The sequence below is a fragment of the Gallus gallus genome, chromosome 5, assembly GCF_016699485.2.
Source record: "Gallus gallus isolate bGalGal1 chromosome 5, bGalGal1.mat.broiler.GRCg7b, whole genome shotgun sequence".
Lineage (NCBI taxonomy): Eukaryota > Metazoa > Chordata > Aves > Galliformes > Phasianidae > Gallus > Gallus gallus.
Window position 1 is genome coordinate 45,413,971 of NC_052536.1, and position 15,845 is coordinate 45,429,815.

Below are 15,845 nucleotides of genomic sequence, written 5' to 3' on the forward strand. Positions count from 1 at the left end.
CAGCATTCTAACAGACAGCAGTTTAATCAGCTCTTTCAACCTACTCGGTTGCGCCCCAAGCTACACCATAGGATGCATAATGAGCTCTAGCAGGTGTTTCCTTAAGGACTCTAAAAACAGCAGTTAATAGTCTGAAATCTTGGACAATTTCTCCGGTAGTTAAAATACATGCAGAAACAGCTCATTTGACATGAGCTGATTTTCATTGGTCAAAAAGATACTTTTTATTTTTTATTGTTTAACTTTCAGAGCAATAAACGTGACTTTGAGCAACAATTGCATCACCTTTTATTTATACAGTGTATCAGACTTGACATACTGTCTCCAAACCAGCTATTCTTAGTGTTTCTCATGTCAGGTACATGGAGGGTAAACAAGCAACCCTGGACTTCAGGAAACAAACTAACAATTCCAGAATTACAACCACAGTTCTTTTTTTCTGTTTTGGGCGTCCTGCTCCCTCAATTAATGTACCGGATATATACGTATGAGCATTACACAAAACATGTTCAGTATCAGCAGTCTGCAAGCAAGCAGTGGTTATAGATTGCTATGACAGCTATTTATATATATATTTTTAAGGGAAGCTTAATTGAGACCAGGGCAGTAGATCTTGCTATTCTGTGTGCTTTTTGCAGCTAAAAACAGCCGTCATTTTAACTAGAAATTTGAAGTTGTACTAATTCAATACCATTTGAGAGGAAAAAATGTAAAGTAATAAAGTGAGGGAAAGCTTATTTCTTAAATAGATATGTAGAAACCCATATCAGAGGGATACACATTTTGAGTTCAGGATCCAGCCCGGCACTGTAAGCCCAAACTCAAAACACACACACACAAACACACTGTAGAAACCCACAGGTGCTCTAGGAGAGGCAAGAGCTCTGTTAAGCATTGCCTTTCCCTAGCACTGATGGTGCTAAACACTGTCTTGACAGGCTTCTAAACTTGGAAGGAGCCAGCTCTGCCAGAGGCCTCACACAGGAAGTCCTTTCACTCTTTTCTTGGTTTGAAATATCCACCATGTGGGGAAAGAGTTCACAGTCTTGTTTAGACAGCTAAGCCTTTCCTCTCAAGCCAAGAAAAAGTATTTTTAGTTAAGGAGAGAGGTGGAGAGACAAAGAATTTTTGTGTCTTATATCTATGGGAAATATTGACCCTGAGCCAGTACATAAGATGTACCATTGGTCTACTACTACAGTTAATTTTTACTTCCCTTTGTAACACTGACAAAACTACGTAGAAGTTAAAGATTCCTTGCATAAGATTTTGTCTGAAGAAGAACTACTCACCCAATGATCAATAGATTTTCATCCACTTCTGTCATCTTCTGATCCTTTTTACCAGAGGTTTCCTTAAACAAACAAGTAACCAAAAATAGATGATATAAAAAGAAAACAAAATTCAGTCTCTCACACAATGGTAGTTGTGTGTGCATCCTTTGCAAAGTATGCCTAATTTTTATTCAAACAAAATGAAAGCGTGTTCTTAATTTTATCCCACACCCGTGCATCCCCCATCACGGTCTGTTACATACATAGAAATGCTAAGAACTCTCCTCATCCATACAACTTTCTATTGGTTTTGACAGCATTGCAAAACCAGGGCACCTGTGTGAAACCTTAGTTTCCCTAAACGTTGTCAGCAGCTTTTCTTTACAAATCGAAGAAGGCCCAAATTTTATTTTGTGCTGAAAAGCCACATTCCTACCCTTGCTCAGCACACCCAAACTGCTGTTGCTGTCCTTTATGAGTTAAAAAAAGAAAAAGCATCCAGAGCTCAGTTCTGTAGTGTGCTTGTAAGAAATCAATATGAATTACATCTGCGATTGAGGATGCAGTTTCATGTTACAATTAAATGTCTTCAAGGGCTAGCTGCTGCTATTCAGAGAACGTACTACAGCACTACTACAACAGGAGAGGCAAAGAGTCTCTTTGGTAAAAAGTGCATCCAAAAGACACTCCGCATTTTTGCAAGGCTCTGACCAGGATGCTCACATGCATACAGAAAATGCATAAACGAAAAGAAATTGGTTCTGCAAGTAAAGGAAGCTTCAAAGAAGGGAAGTGTTTCAGCTGTGCAGAGATAACAAAGTAAACCTCAAAGTTAGAGTATATTTAATGGAAATATTAAGTAGTACTTTGTGGGCTTTTCCAAGCTGGAAAAGCTTTGTGGGCCATTTCATTTATTTGGAAGAGTTCAAGAATAGCTTAAATTGTTATAGGTTAAAGCACTAAAATTCTTAGAAAAAATTGGGCTTTTGTGTTATCATAGAACTTTTATAGAGAGCAGACCCTTTCTTTAAAGTATTTGAACTTCTGGAGTTCAGGAGAAATCATGGAATAGTGATAGAAAGGTCAATTTCTACAAACTTACCAATCCAGCAGTATCAGGAAACCTTTTTCGGAGATAAATGTTGGAATCATTGTCACAAGTTCTGGAACGTACATAAAAGTAAAGTGTTTTAATTCATGAAGTTTTGCTTTGAATTCTGCAATTATGCTCGCTAGTTTTAGGTTACACAGAACTACAAACGTGTTGTTGAGTGTTTTAGTATATGGATTTGAACTGATTGTTAAAATCATAAGCAGTAACTTCAAGAAACTTTAAATTGTTTGTTTTTTTTTTTAATAGAAAAATCCAAATGCTCAAATTTAATTTTTTTTTTAAACAGTATCTGATACGTTTTTTGCACATTTTACATCATCTAGATTTAAGAAAGCCTTATGGCTCGGTGAGATTTTATGGCTCTGTAGTTAAAAAAGAATTGATAAATGACAAGGAACACAAGCCTGACAAAGTAGATAACACTTTCTTCTAAAGCTAAAATGCATTGGGATTCCAGTTGGTTTTGTGTAGCAAAGTTTGTACAGCAAAGTCAAATCACGTCCCACTTGCACTAAATCGCTTGATATGTTTAAGAGAAACACAGGAAGAAGCCACTGTGTCCTAGAAGTCCACAAGAAATATTCAACGCTCATGGCATACTTTAGAAGTGCAGTGCACTTTAGTAGTGCATCATTCCTATCAGTTAGATGCATTTCAGACAAAGTTCATGTGGAATACCTGGTCAACTCCTGGCTATTAGCAATTTCTTCCAGTTCATCATCAAACAGTGCAGTATGCCCAACTTCTGAGGTCTGTAACTCTTCTACTTTGATCATATTTTCCTTTTTTTCATCCCCATTACTACTTTCTTCCAGTCTTACTCCCACTATTGCAAAGTCATCTAAATTGTCTCCTATGACCTGTTGAAAATAAGAAATGTTTTGCATCAGACAAGACTGGTTCCCCAGCCTTTTAAATACCTCAGTGGTGTAACTTACTCAGATGCTAGATTACATGTAGTATGAGATTGAAGGTGTTACTAAAGAGAATAAAACATATTTTGAAAATAATTTCAGATACCTTGAGCTGTAAAGTACCATCAGATTAACTTACATGCAATTAATTGGTAGTTCTTTAAACATAAGCAATTATGACATGACTGAGTGCTTTCAAATAATCCATTCTGATTTTCTTTTTTTTAATCTATCTCCAATTAGCCTGCTGGAGATAACAGTCATTTGACTTCATTGCCCTAATAAATGTTAGGACCAAACCAAGTTTAAGCAACAGAGTATGATTCAAGTATTTAAATGGACATTCATTCCAGAAAATACCATCACTACTACACTACTATGCTAGAAAATGTGTAAGACAATTCAAAATCAGTGTTTCCAAGAAGACATACAATTTTGTCTAAATTCAAAACACAGAATAATTACGAAAAATTGCCCTTCTTTCTCCTCCAGTTTAGATAAGCCCGTGTTTTACTCACACAACTTAACCTACTCAAACTGGTTTGTTTTCACAGGCAGACTTATCTAGATTCAGACAAAAAAAAAAAAAAAAAAAAAACCCTTTACCCATATCCTTTCAATATCAACAATATTGGTTCCTGTTCATTTCATTAAAAATTATTTTAAACACCCTCTGTCATAACCTTCTCTGCCTAGGAGCTACAAAGGGGCTTCAAAATACTTCAAAGCATCAGTAAAATTCAAATTTCTGCAGTATCATTACTGCTCAGTCCCCCTTTTGTTAATGCCAGATCTTTCAAGAGAACTGCAATTCCATTCTTTCCAGTAGAGGGCTGTGGCAAACAGTGTTAACGAGGCAGAAAACCAAGTACATTTTACGCATTTCTCCAAATAGCATGCAAAATGAAAGGAAATCCTTGAGTTCAGGAACTAACCCCCCATACATACATAAAGAAATACAGCTAATAAAAATTCAATACCTCAGGATGCTGTAGAATCATGGAATCTTCATTGCCGGTGGCTTTTTGGCTGTCTATTTCAATTTCTATCTCTCCTATTAGTAATGGCACTTCTTTTTCATAGAAGGAAGTGCTATGACTGTTCATATCTATTGTTTCCTCCTCTCCATTCTCAGTACCCATTTCCAATGAAGGGACGCCATGATTATTCTGCAAGCCTGGCTCTGGAGCATCCTCCTTGTAGTCCTGTGCCGGTGCCCCTTCCTCATGTAAAGAATCTGTTACTGTTTCAGAAAAAGATATGTCATTTTCAGTATCATATCTTTTAAGACAAGGCTCAACATAAGCATCCAAAACTGCTGATATGGGAACGTTATAATGTGGATAGTAGAAGAGATCGTGGGGTATTACAGATACTTTTGAAGAACTGAGTAGCACTTCTGCTGAAGACTCATCGTCATCACAACTGTCTGAGTCTTCTCCATTATTGGGCACATCTGAGAGAGAGTCATCAGATGTTTCTAGCAGTGTAGACATTTCTTGGCTTTTGAGATTGGAACCATTCAATGAACAATGGTTATTTTCTGTTGTCTCCAAGACAGGCGATTGCTTTGCATGTTCATTTTCTGGCAGTTTCAGTACTTCCTCATTTAGAAGATGAAGAACATACTTATGTGTATCTTCTTGTTTAGAGGTAACTTCTGGTAAAATGATTGAATTTTGGGAATTGCTCTCTTCTACTTTATTTATAGATTCGTCTGTAAGTATACCTGAAGTCCAAGACAATGGACTTAAAGAAGAAGTATTGGCTGAAAGGCTCTTTGTTTCATTGTCATATTCAGTATAGGTTTCTTTAGTTAATTCTTCAGAGTAGTCTTCAAAAGAGTCAACAGAATTTTTCTGATCTGTCAGAACAGCTGGAGAAAGGTCATCACTCTGTTTCAGTGGATCATCAGATATGCCACCATCACCTGGCATCAATTTATCACTAAGAACTTCCCAGGAAGAACTTGATTCATAACTGGCAGATCCTGTAATTTTCAGTGAAGTAGGCCTTTGTGGCTCATCTTCAGAGATTTCCTGAGAATCACCCAACACTTGACTCAATTTGCCATTACATGCTTCAGGAACAGTTTCTGACAGGATTCTCTCGGGGGTATCATGAATGTGAACCTTTGGAGGAGCAGGGTGACTCCTTTCATGATTAACGGTGTACATATTTTTGTCACTTTCCCTTAAAATCAAGATTTTGCTTTCCTTTTCTGAAGGTGTGTCTTTGATGTGAACATACGTAGATTCAATTGGAAGCTCCTTCTCAGGATCTGTAAAGTCTTCCTATAAGTAACAATACACCATTAAAAGACAAATCGTGCCTCACATATCATTTTACTTCTCCCAGGTGATACAGAAACTAACCCACTGCCCCTTTAATTTGCGAGTGGCCAATTAATTACTCACATATTTTAAAAGTAGGCAAATCAATTTGGCTAGTAAAGTGAATTGAACAAAGCTCAGCATAAAGAAGCCACTTGTACAGGAAGATTAGAATGGAGACAAGCCTACTGCTCAGTTCTTAATATTTTCATCTCTCCCTGCTGCACTTGTGGAAACAATTGACTTGGCTTTTTTGACTCAATCCCAAAACCTGGCAATAAAGTAAATCTAACAAGTGCACTAAATCTACCATGAAACATAGTAATCTACTAGATTATTCAGTTCCAATGGACTGTATTAACAATGAATAAATAAATATGTAGGCTCTTTTTTGCCATTAAAATGTCCAAAAGTCTTAAGGCTAACAAATATTAATGGCAATCTAATTTAATAATCATGATTAGATTATTATAATAATTTTAATTTCAGTGATTTTAGTAATGTCCACCAATTTTATAAGCTACAAAACAAAATAACACTTGGAACTTTCAGTCACTAAATGAGAAGGAATAGCTTTCATGTAGGAATCATGACTGATGTGCATGCAATCATGCACAAAAAAAAATTACCTACATACTCAAGGGTCATCAAATCCCTTGGAAACTCTTTCAGATCGAAAAGATTGCGCTAAACCAGGTTTGTCAAGAACCCTTTTTCATCCTAGGCAGGTCTTTCCCCAAGGTCCTGAGACTTCTCATTTCCCCTCCAGTGTTACATCTCCTATTGTTTAGCTACATTTTAAATTTATCTTCTTTTTGTCCAAAGGACCTTTTTATCAGTCTCTGCTGAGGTCTGCTCCTCAATTCTTTGCTTTTGATAAGGTCTTCATTAAAGCCCTGGCCTTTAAGCTGTAATTTATATTATGCTTACAAATGAGGGCCTTTGATAGCTTAATTGACAAGATTCAATTGTGATGTCTTGTGTCTGATACAATATCTGCTAAATTCAAATGGATTGTGACCCTCATACTTGAGAAGCCTGAATTCAAAACCAAACTGAAGGTCAAATAAATTATTATAGATGAACTGATAAACTTCACTTTATTCTGAAATTACTATGGCAAAGTAGCAGAGCCTATGTAAACATTTCTAACCTTTGAAAGCTATAATTGGATGTATACGTCTGAATGCAGAGTTCTACCTGAACCAGCTGAGCAATCTGCAGTGAAAGCTCACTTGACTGGACTTAACAATACAAGAAAAATTACAACTGAGTTTGTGGTTTATTTTAAACAGCTCAGAAAGAAACCTAGAAGATAAATACAACACCCTTCTTTATTTATCACACCAGAGCAAATAAAAAAGGGATGTGGCATAAGAGTAAACACTTACTCCCTCCAGCTCTGGGAAGTGTTCAAGGAACTGGGCCACGTAGGTCACAATGGACTGCTCATCGGGGGATTCCACCATTATATCTGTGGAGGAAGGTGTACAGCACATCAGCACACGTGGCCTGAAAGCAGTATTGCAGAGGCACATACTACCAGACAGTTATCTGCCTTTACAATGAGAGAAATAGCAGCTACAAACACTTTTCTTTTGCTGACAGATAAGAGATGGTAGAATCCTTTTCACTGTTCACAGTGTAAAGAGTTCTCACCATCTTGTTCACATTAATTTTTTTTTCCTGTTTCTAAACACATATTGAACCCTGACCAGGGTCACTTTTCATCCACCTGGAAAGTGTAATTTACAGCATATATATGTTGCTATCACTAGACAGTGATCTTGTTGAGTGACAGCACAAAGACTTATTTTTAGCAGAACCCATTCTTCTAACAGGTGACACATAAAGAACAGTTTGGTTGTTTGTGCTTTCAATCATAAAGTCAAGGCTTAACACCTGCATAATAGAGTTCAGCAAAAAGCATGGTAGGAATCAACAAGCTCCACTTGTAAACATATTTATCTGTACACTTATACATGCTTGCATGTATATACATATAATACACGTATTAATGTACATACTATATACATGAATTGTAGAAGAGTAACTGGGAAATGCAAACACACTTGAATAGGTCTCTACCCATAAGTGGTGACTTACATACTTCATCCTGAAGTGACATTTAGCCTCTGTGGACTGCAGGCATTATGGAATGCTACTACTGCACTAAGACACCTCTCCGCTCAGCAGGCCAGTGATTAATGCCCAATAGCAATATCGGTGTCATGCAGCATCTAATCATTAACCAGGACCAGTGCACATAGCTAAAATTGTGGTAAAATATCTGGACAAGTATGACTGGAACCACGAGACTACCAGCCAGTGACCAAATCTTTTTTCACATCAGTGAGTACCACACACCAATCGCGTCAATAATCCAATCACTGGGAGATTTGTGGTAGGTATGACAATGCGATATTAATATATTCATGGTAGTCTGAGTGTTACCCAATAACGCTGATGTAAATGTTTTACCTTCTGGCTCTAGGAGCCTAGGAACTCCCAGCTTGTTTTGTGCAATGCTAAAAGCATCCTCCAAGTTTTCTCGAGCTGATTTTTCCAGTGCATGCTTCATGTCTACCAAAGTGGAGTCTATTGCTTTTATGATAGCTAAGAAGGCAAGGCCGCTCCTCCAGCTGCTGGTGAAGTCCTGAACTGCAACACCGTATCTAAACAGAATTACAGACAGTTTACATGGCAGTTGTGTGAGAAATCCAAAGTAAAGCATCACCATTTCCAAAGATTCTTGAAAGTTGCACTAGTGACAGCTTCAATCAAAAGGCACAAAATACTTCGATGAAACACAAGGATTCATAGATTGGGTCAGTGCGGTCAACAACCGATATCAACCGATATCCTAGGAAGCAGCTAGTGAAAACAAAGCCCTCAAGTCCTCAGCAGCCACATTTAACATTCACAAAACCAAATGCCTGTGCGATTCCTGTTTCTGTTATGTTCCAGCACTCTAATGCCATAGCTTCGGATGACTGCCAACACTCAAGTACTTAAAAAACATAAGCATAAATGACTCACTTTCCTGTGTACTTGGCCTTCTATAGCAGAAAATTGTACTTTGCCAAATGCAAATAGCACCAGTATATGTACAGATCACAGGTGTGTTAGGAAAAAAACAAATTTGCAACAAAATGCTGCCCCAGAATAGAAAATCCTATACAAGTCATTGGTAAAGACAACCATAATGATGCTATTACACTTCTAATAGCTCAGTTGCAAGAACAATTTTCTCCATTAAATGTTTCAATTTGTACTCCTTGACTAGGATGAGAAGTCTAAGACCTTAATTTCTTCCATTCTCTTTGCACCTCCTCCCTGTTAATGTCATTATCAGCATTAACTTGAAAGTAAAACTGTGCTTCCTACGTGGTCTGCATTAGCAGCAATTAACTACGGATCTCAATGGAGCAAGTTTATCTGCACAAGAAGCACCACTACCTTCACTGGAGATAATCAAGGGATGCGGTCCGCAGGACCAAACACTTAAGATGTAAATTTGTATCTTCAGCTCTCTATATACAGCATCTGTGTTCACAGGCAGATTTGGACATACAAATCTATCAACAGAGAAAAATGATGAATATACAGCTACCCTACATTTATTAGTAAGTTTGACCCATGCCCTCTTTTATCTCTGGCAATCATCCTTTCTGATAATATTATATGCAAAATACATGCCAAGCATTTACGTGTGCACTGGATATCTTGCACTAAAAAAGGTCAACTCATCAGTAATTCTGCCCAGCATTAATGATCACAGTGTTTTGGTGAAAGAATTGCTTTTTTATTACAGAGGAGAGAGATGTGTTGATCAATGGAAATGGACCCCAAATTTAATGTGTTCTCAGGAAACAATCTAAGATTTGACCAGTTTTCATATTTAATTTAGAAGAAACAAAGCTTCTAATACAAATTCTGTCCTAGGCACTCTACAGCACACAGAGAGACTCCCTCAGGGCTGCTGCTTAATTTAAAAGGCTGTTTGTTGTTAAAGTCTTTCACTATGGTTTTTTTCCCCTTCTACATTTCAACCTTTATTTATGCCTACCCTTTAATTAGTAAAACATATCTAATAGACTGTGCAGAAGTTGCAGGGAGGGGGAAGAGGGAACAATCCTGTTTTAAATAGTGCCAAACAGATTAGCACAAGTTAACATTTAACATCAAGCCACAAAGAAACACAGCCTGCTTCAAGGTCAGATGGTTGCTTTAGACATGTGTGCAGTGATACATCTACCTGCAGGTCTCTTATGCCTGCAGACTTTAAAAGCCAGAAGAACCCACTGCCAAGGTGGTACATTAGGAGAGAGAGATGAGCTTCTGCTTGAACAGGACAAGCGGGACACACTTTTCTATGACAGCTTGTTTGCTTACTTTCTGGTTTTCCTCTGAACCCAGAATAAAAGGGCTCTGATGGCTTTTCGCTGGTCCTTCACCGTGACAGACATGCTTCTTTCTATGTTAGGAGTGCTGGGGTATGATGTGTCTGACTCTGGCCCACTGGGCCCAGATGACAGGCTGGACGAAGAGGAGTTCCTGTTGAGGTTGCCTGTCAGCTCTTTAATCTGTAATAAAAAGTGAAACACACGGAACACCAATTTAATACTGAGTGAATGGAAAACTGAATGTTTGTTTTCAGGCAAACCAGCATACTTTTAAGATAACAGGATCATAACTGAACAACTCTCAACTTGTACTGCACAGACGTGACAGCCACAGCAGCCTGGCTCGCAACCCCAGGAAATGGGGAGGGCATGGAATTGGTTAATGTTGAACAGAACAAATTCATTTTAAACCAAAATCAAAGAACCACATCCTGAAAAAGCAGTTAGCTTAACTGAAATCATTCTCTCTCTTCACAGGGCTCACCTGAGTGAAATATTTTATGTAAAGAAATGATGACCTGCAACAGCATTCCTTGGTCAGCATGGATAGCTGAGTCCAAAGTACTCACTATGCTGCTTTCATGTGCCTCCATGCCTTCTGTTGCCAAGTCTAACTGGTGCTGTGCTGTGGTGTTTGGTTTGAAGTGCTCAGCCACACAGAGAAGCCCCCATGTCACTTCAAAATAGAGATCCATTTTAGAAATCAGCCCAAGAAAATGACAGAGCATTAGAGCACCAGAGCATCATAGTCTTACAAGAACTGCAGAAACCTTCCCTCCATCTCCCTCTGTTCATTAAAATTTGGTATTGTCTAGAAGGTCATTTTCAAAATACATGTAGATTAGGAAGCAGTTTGAATCTAAGCCTGGGGCTAAATTAAATTTCAGGTTTAACTCAGTTCTATCAGGTCTGGAGCTTCAGGCTCTTCAAGATCTTTCATTTGGCTCTCTGCATCAGTTGCAAACTCCTGCCATGGTGAGAAAGACCCCAGAGATCACTGATTCTGCAAGGAATTTGCCGCCATGTTAGACCAGATCCAGATAAGGTCACTGAAAATGAACTGTAACCTGGAACCAAATCTGAGACATTGGTGCAGGTCCAGGGAATCTGGAGCAGAGTCCTGAGAAGGCACGGGGGAGAAGGGACAGGAATAATCTGAAGCTAATTCTGGTCCAAGTCAAATCAGGGCTTAAATTGCCCTCTATTGACACCAAAACAGATCCAGTGAAATAAAATGAAAACAGCTGCAGGTATAAAATTAGCGTATCTTAGGAGGAAAAAGGTCACATTTAGCAAGGTTAATTATGTTTTTTAGGATTAAAGATCAAATTTAAATAAACAGCATTTGGCTGGAATAGATTGATAACATGGAGGCTGTTGACTTGTGATTAAAGTACTCGAGTTTTATTACCTGAAAAAACAATATTATGTTCCATATTAGTCCAAGTACCAGAGAGGAATTTCCATCTGCTATTTCTGCTGCATCAATGCTAACAAGCTTTACCTGTAGAAGAGATCATAAATTCAGAGACAAATTCAAATGAAACAACATAAATACAAAAATATATACTGGCTTGGTCTGAGATATATCCGGAACACTTCCACCACTGACCAATCAGCCAACTGTAAGATAGAAATCTCTTTTAACAGTAATTTGCCCTGATCACAGCCACTCTGCTCACTGAACTCTCAGCTCAAGCCTCCCAAACCTCTGGCAGTCTGCAGAACAGCAGTGAGCTCATTTGTACATTTAAGATTACAATTGTAATTCATCTGTACAAATATGGAAAATGATAGCATCCTCGCTGGAGGATCTAATTCTTAACAAGCAGAGGGCAGGCACATACCTCCTGCCTTTCTCTGTCTAAATTGTGACAGATTGGCTGGAATGCACATAAAACCTAAGGAAAAGAATAGGACTGCGGTCACTTTTCTTAAAAAAATTGAAATCATAGTAAGAACTGCTCACTTCTGTTTTGCTATGCAACTCCCTTCTCCTTGCTTATATCACTTTACGCTGCTTGTCAAAGAGCTCTGATGAAATCAGGTAGCAGGAGATAGGTTTGCATAATCCAAGCAAACTCTAGAGTTTCCTACATTGAAGTTTATTCCACATAAGAACAACAGAATGTTATTCTCTTAGACAAGACAAACTTGTTTTTGGCAAAGCCCATGAAGGAAAGAGGAAGCAAGGAAGCTGTCAGTACTGTACATGGCACTCAGAGCCCAGCATACAGCCCATTTATCGTTTATTTAGAAATTCCACACATGATGAATCACTTTGCAGAGCTTTGCCCTGCTGCCCCAGTTCCACAGAAGTATATATCGATGGGTTCCACCCACTGTGGTTAAATATCTAACCCTGAAGGTCTTGGCAGCTGAGGCTTTTTGCCAGCACTTTCATCACTACCTCTCACTAAGTTTGGCTAAACTGAAAAAGGAGAGCAGAATAGCTTTTTATCTAGTGGTTTGCACGACAGCTTTCAGTCCCAGCAAGAAGGCACCTCTGGCTGTCATACTTCGAGGCAGAGGTTTTCTTACCAAAGTTATTGGCACAGGAAAGCTTTAAAAGCTTTAGAAGTTTAAAATTTTAAAAACTTGGTGCATTTTAATAATTGTCCAAAATGAGCATTCATCCTTAGACTGTTCTGTGTTGGCTCTGTTCTCTCACTACTGCTTATGTTTGTCACTTGTTCCAGCTGAGCTAACTGCTGCAAGGTACCAGCTGCTTACTCTTAAGGAAACAAGAAATAAGTAGAAAAGTAGTTGTTTCGGCAGAGCTAATTCGAAGGCAGCCCATGTCCAAGGCTTTGCCTGCCTGGCCTTGTTAGTGAAGTTCTGGATTGTCACCTTGTGAGGTCCTGGCAATCAGACATGCTTCAGCTGCAGCTCTGCAATGTGTTGACATCAACGGAGAGAAAAAAAAATCTCATCTGCTAGCAGGCCTTAGCTGGCTTTGTGTGAAAAGCATAATCTGGGAGAGTGTTTAGAAATCTAAGAACTTGTAGGATATTTCTTAACAGTTCTATAGCAGGCCATGTAGACCTACACATTTAGGGCCAGATCAGCCCCCACTTGGAGGATTGCAACATTGGGAAGACATAGGACAACTTTCTGACCTTTCACATCCTCTTCTGAGGAACGGGGTGAAACCCTCAAAATCTATGAGGTTGAAAGAGATGCACTCATATCTCACAGCGTACTCATTCCTGCACTGGTGCTCCACTGACCCTCTGGTCTGATGAGTACTACTACAGGATCTCTGGAGCACGAATTAAGCACATTAAAAGAAAGCAGCAAAGTGGCATCAGTCACTGATATGGCATTCTTTGTGAGGCAGGGTTTTGTGCCTACACACAAACATACATCAGATCTCTCCTTCCTATGCAGCTTAACCCTCCTTTATTTATACAATGGTGTGAATAGGATCATCAGTTACATTTTTTCCTAAACAATATTGTGGAGAAACTGCAGAAGTTTATTGCAGATATTAGGTAAAATATCTTTCAGTACAACAAGAAGGCTGTAATCCTTTGTGGGTATGATCCACTTTTCCTCATTTTCAAAGATCTGAGTATACCGCATACATAAGCTGTCGTATAGCTGGGGACTTCTCTTGACACCACTACATAGCTTAGCAACAGCAGAGAGCTTTTAAGACACAGGTCACATTGGTAACACTTTGAAGAAAGCTCTAATGGGAGAGATCCCAAAAGGACTGAATCATTTCGAGCTACAGGGTCTGATCTTGCTTGTTTCTTTCCGGCTGTGTCAGTTTCTAGGAAGCGATGTTGCAGTACTACTACACTAAGAGGGAAGTTAAATCCTTATAGGGTTTTGATTCCTGGAATTATGCATTTATCTCATGTTCCCAGATTTAATTTTCTCTTGCCTTTGACTCATGATCAGCTGCTGCAGCAGTTCACCAGACAAATACATGATTTCTAATACTGAAAGTATTTCTGATAAAAGGAAAGAAAGCCATTCTTCAACCTTCAAAGTAATTGAAATAATTTTGTAACCTTCAAAGTAATTGAAATAATGCCTCTAATACTCAGTTCATAAAGACTACTTGCATTTCTTTTAATTTTCTTTTAATATAGGATTCCTGGTCCTTTAATCCTATTGAACCTTTACATTATGAAATGAACAAATAATCCTTGTTTTAGACTCTGTAGGTGTTCTCTTTGTGCATTTCTATGAGGCTTTTCAGCCTTGCTGCTAAGGTAAATCGCAATGCCTTTAAGCAGTACATTCTTCTTATGTACATGCCATGCATCACTCTAGTTACAATTACAACAACTACAATTTGTGACATATATCCAGAGAAGAGATTAAGAGCTGCCTTTAGAAATACTCACATTACTGTCCTCCAGGAACTTAAGTGCTTTGGCTATGTTGTTCAAACGAAAAATGCGATGGGTTGAAGATTTGTATTCATGCATCTAGAAAAAATAAGCCAAAAAGTGTTTAAAAGTGCTGGAATTATTCACCCCTTCATGCAAAGGATTAAAAAAAAACATCTAACAGAAAGAGCTTCAACTACACGATTGGCCCAGGCTGCAGCAAAACACAGTTAGCAACCCATCTTCCTGCTCTCTAGATGTTACATCTCTCCTCAACCTGCCAGGTTGATTGTTTATGTAATCAGCCCCAACCACGTTTGGTAACAGGACCAAATTTACCTGAAAAATCATAATAGATACTTTTTTTTTTTTTTGTCTTTAATTAAATTGTATCATTCTATTTAGGAAGCATGAGCAGTTTTGCTAGCAGGCATAGGCAGGTGGGAGCAAAAACTTTCATTCTGGCAGAGATAAAACAGATTTCTTGCATAGCTGTTTCCCTGCAATTTCATGTTGGCACTCTACTTTTATCATGTATGCAGGAAGATCCAACTGCCAACACAAGTCTGGCCTCCCTCTCTGATCTTCCAGCACACAGACCAGTAATTGTTGCGATGTGTCTCCCCTCCAGTCCCTTTCCACCCTGCTCTCAAGGCTTTCTATGTGAATGTAGGCAGAGACAGTGCTGCTTCTGCTACAGCCCAAACTGCATGAATATTAAAAAATAGGTGGTTCTGAACGTATGACCACAGTGAGCATTCACTCTGCAGTTTGGAGCATCACGAGGTAATTATAAGAGCACATGCAGTGATGTGGTGGCTGCAGAGTCGGTCCCTCCTCTCATCCAAAAGTAAGAGTGGTATCCCCACAGAAGAAAGTACTTACTGACAAGGCTTAAGCAGAAAGAAAAAATTGAAGTCAACAGTAATCGGCCATTTATGTTTGCATTGGGTATTTCCATTTCTGGAACGTGGAATTTTAAATGGTTCTTACAATTAAAGAAAAAATAGATTCTGGTAAGTGAAACTTTGTCACTCTGATTCAGACTGTACCAGTAAGACTAAAGAAATCTGAACCAGAACTAAATCCACAGCAGCACACCAAAGCACGCAGGATCACCAGGCTTACTCAGTGTCATAATGTCTTCAGACAAAATAGAAAGAGAATTCATGGATTAAAAGAATAATACAATTTTCTCCAGCAAATTTATCTTTCCTTGATAACATGGCTTGAGCAAACTCAAAATGGAGTATGTGAACACTAACATATCCAAGCCTTAAAAAACCCAGGGGGTGAAGGGACATTTACAATGGTTGCACACCACTCATATCTCATGGTTACAGATCTAAATTACAGCTCAGGACACCAGCTTGTAACATAAGGAAATAATGACATAATTGCTGAAATACTTCTTACTGTATGCAAGACACGGGACCAAATTCTCCCTAATTATTTGAA

The 15,845-nt window shown here is 38.5% G+C and overlaps 1 protein-coding gene across 2 annotated transcripts in view; it reads right to left on the reverse strand.

The window, feature by feature from the left end:
• Positions 1–15,845, reverse strand: part of CLMN (calmin) — a 70,029-nt gene that overhangs the window by 3,484 nt on the left and 50,700 nt on the right. The window contains exons 4-13 of one of the 2 annotated variants that reach the window (XM_046942044.1): positions 14,403–14,486; positions 11,453–11,545; positions 10,031–10,221; positions 8,117–8,310; positions 7,027–7,109; positions 5,032–5,596; positions 4,283–4,545; positions 3,067–3,248; positions 2,377–2,437; positions 1,293–1,354 (exon numbers count right to left, since the gene is read on the reverse strand). In XM_046942044.1, the coding sequence (XP_046798000.1) occupies positions 1,293–1,354; positions 2,377–2,437; positions 3,067–3,248; positions 4,283–4,545; positions 5,032–5,596; positions 7,027–7,109; positions 8,117–8,310; positions 10,031–10,221; positions 11,453–11,545; positions 14,403–14,486 (1,778 nt within the window). Of the gene's footprint in view, positions 1–1,292; positions 1,355–2,376; positions 2,438–3,066; positions 3,249–4,282; positions 5,597–7,026; positions 7,110–8,116; positions 8,311–10,030; positions 10,222–11,452; positions 11,546–14,402; positions 14,487–15,845 lie in introns of both variants that reach the window. The other variant, XM_015287775.4, reaches the window with a different exon arrangement.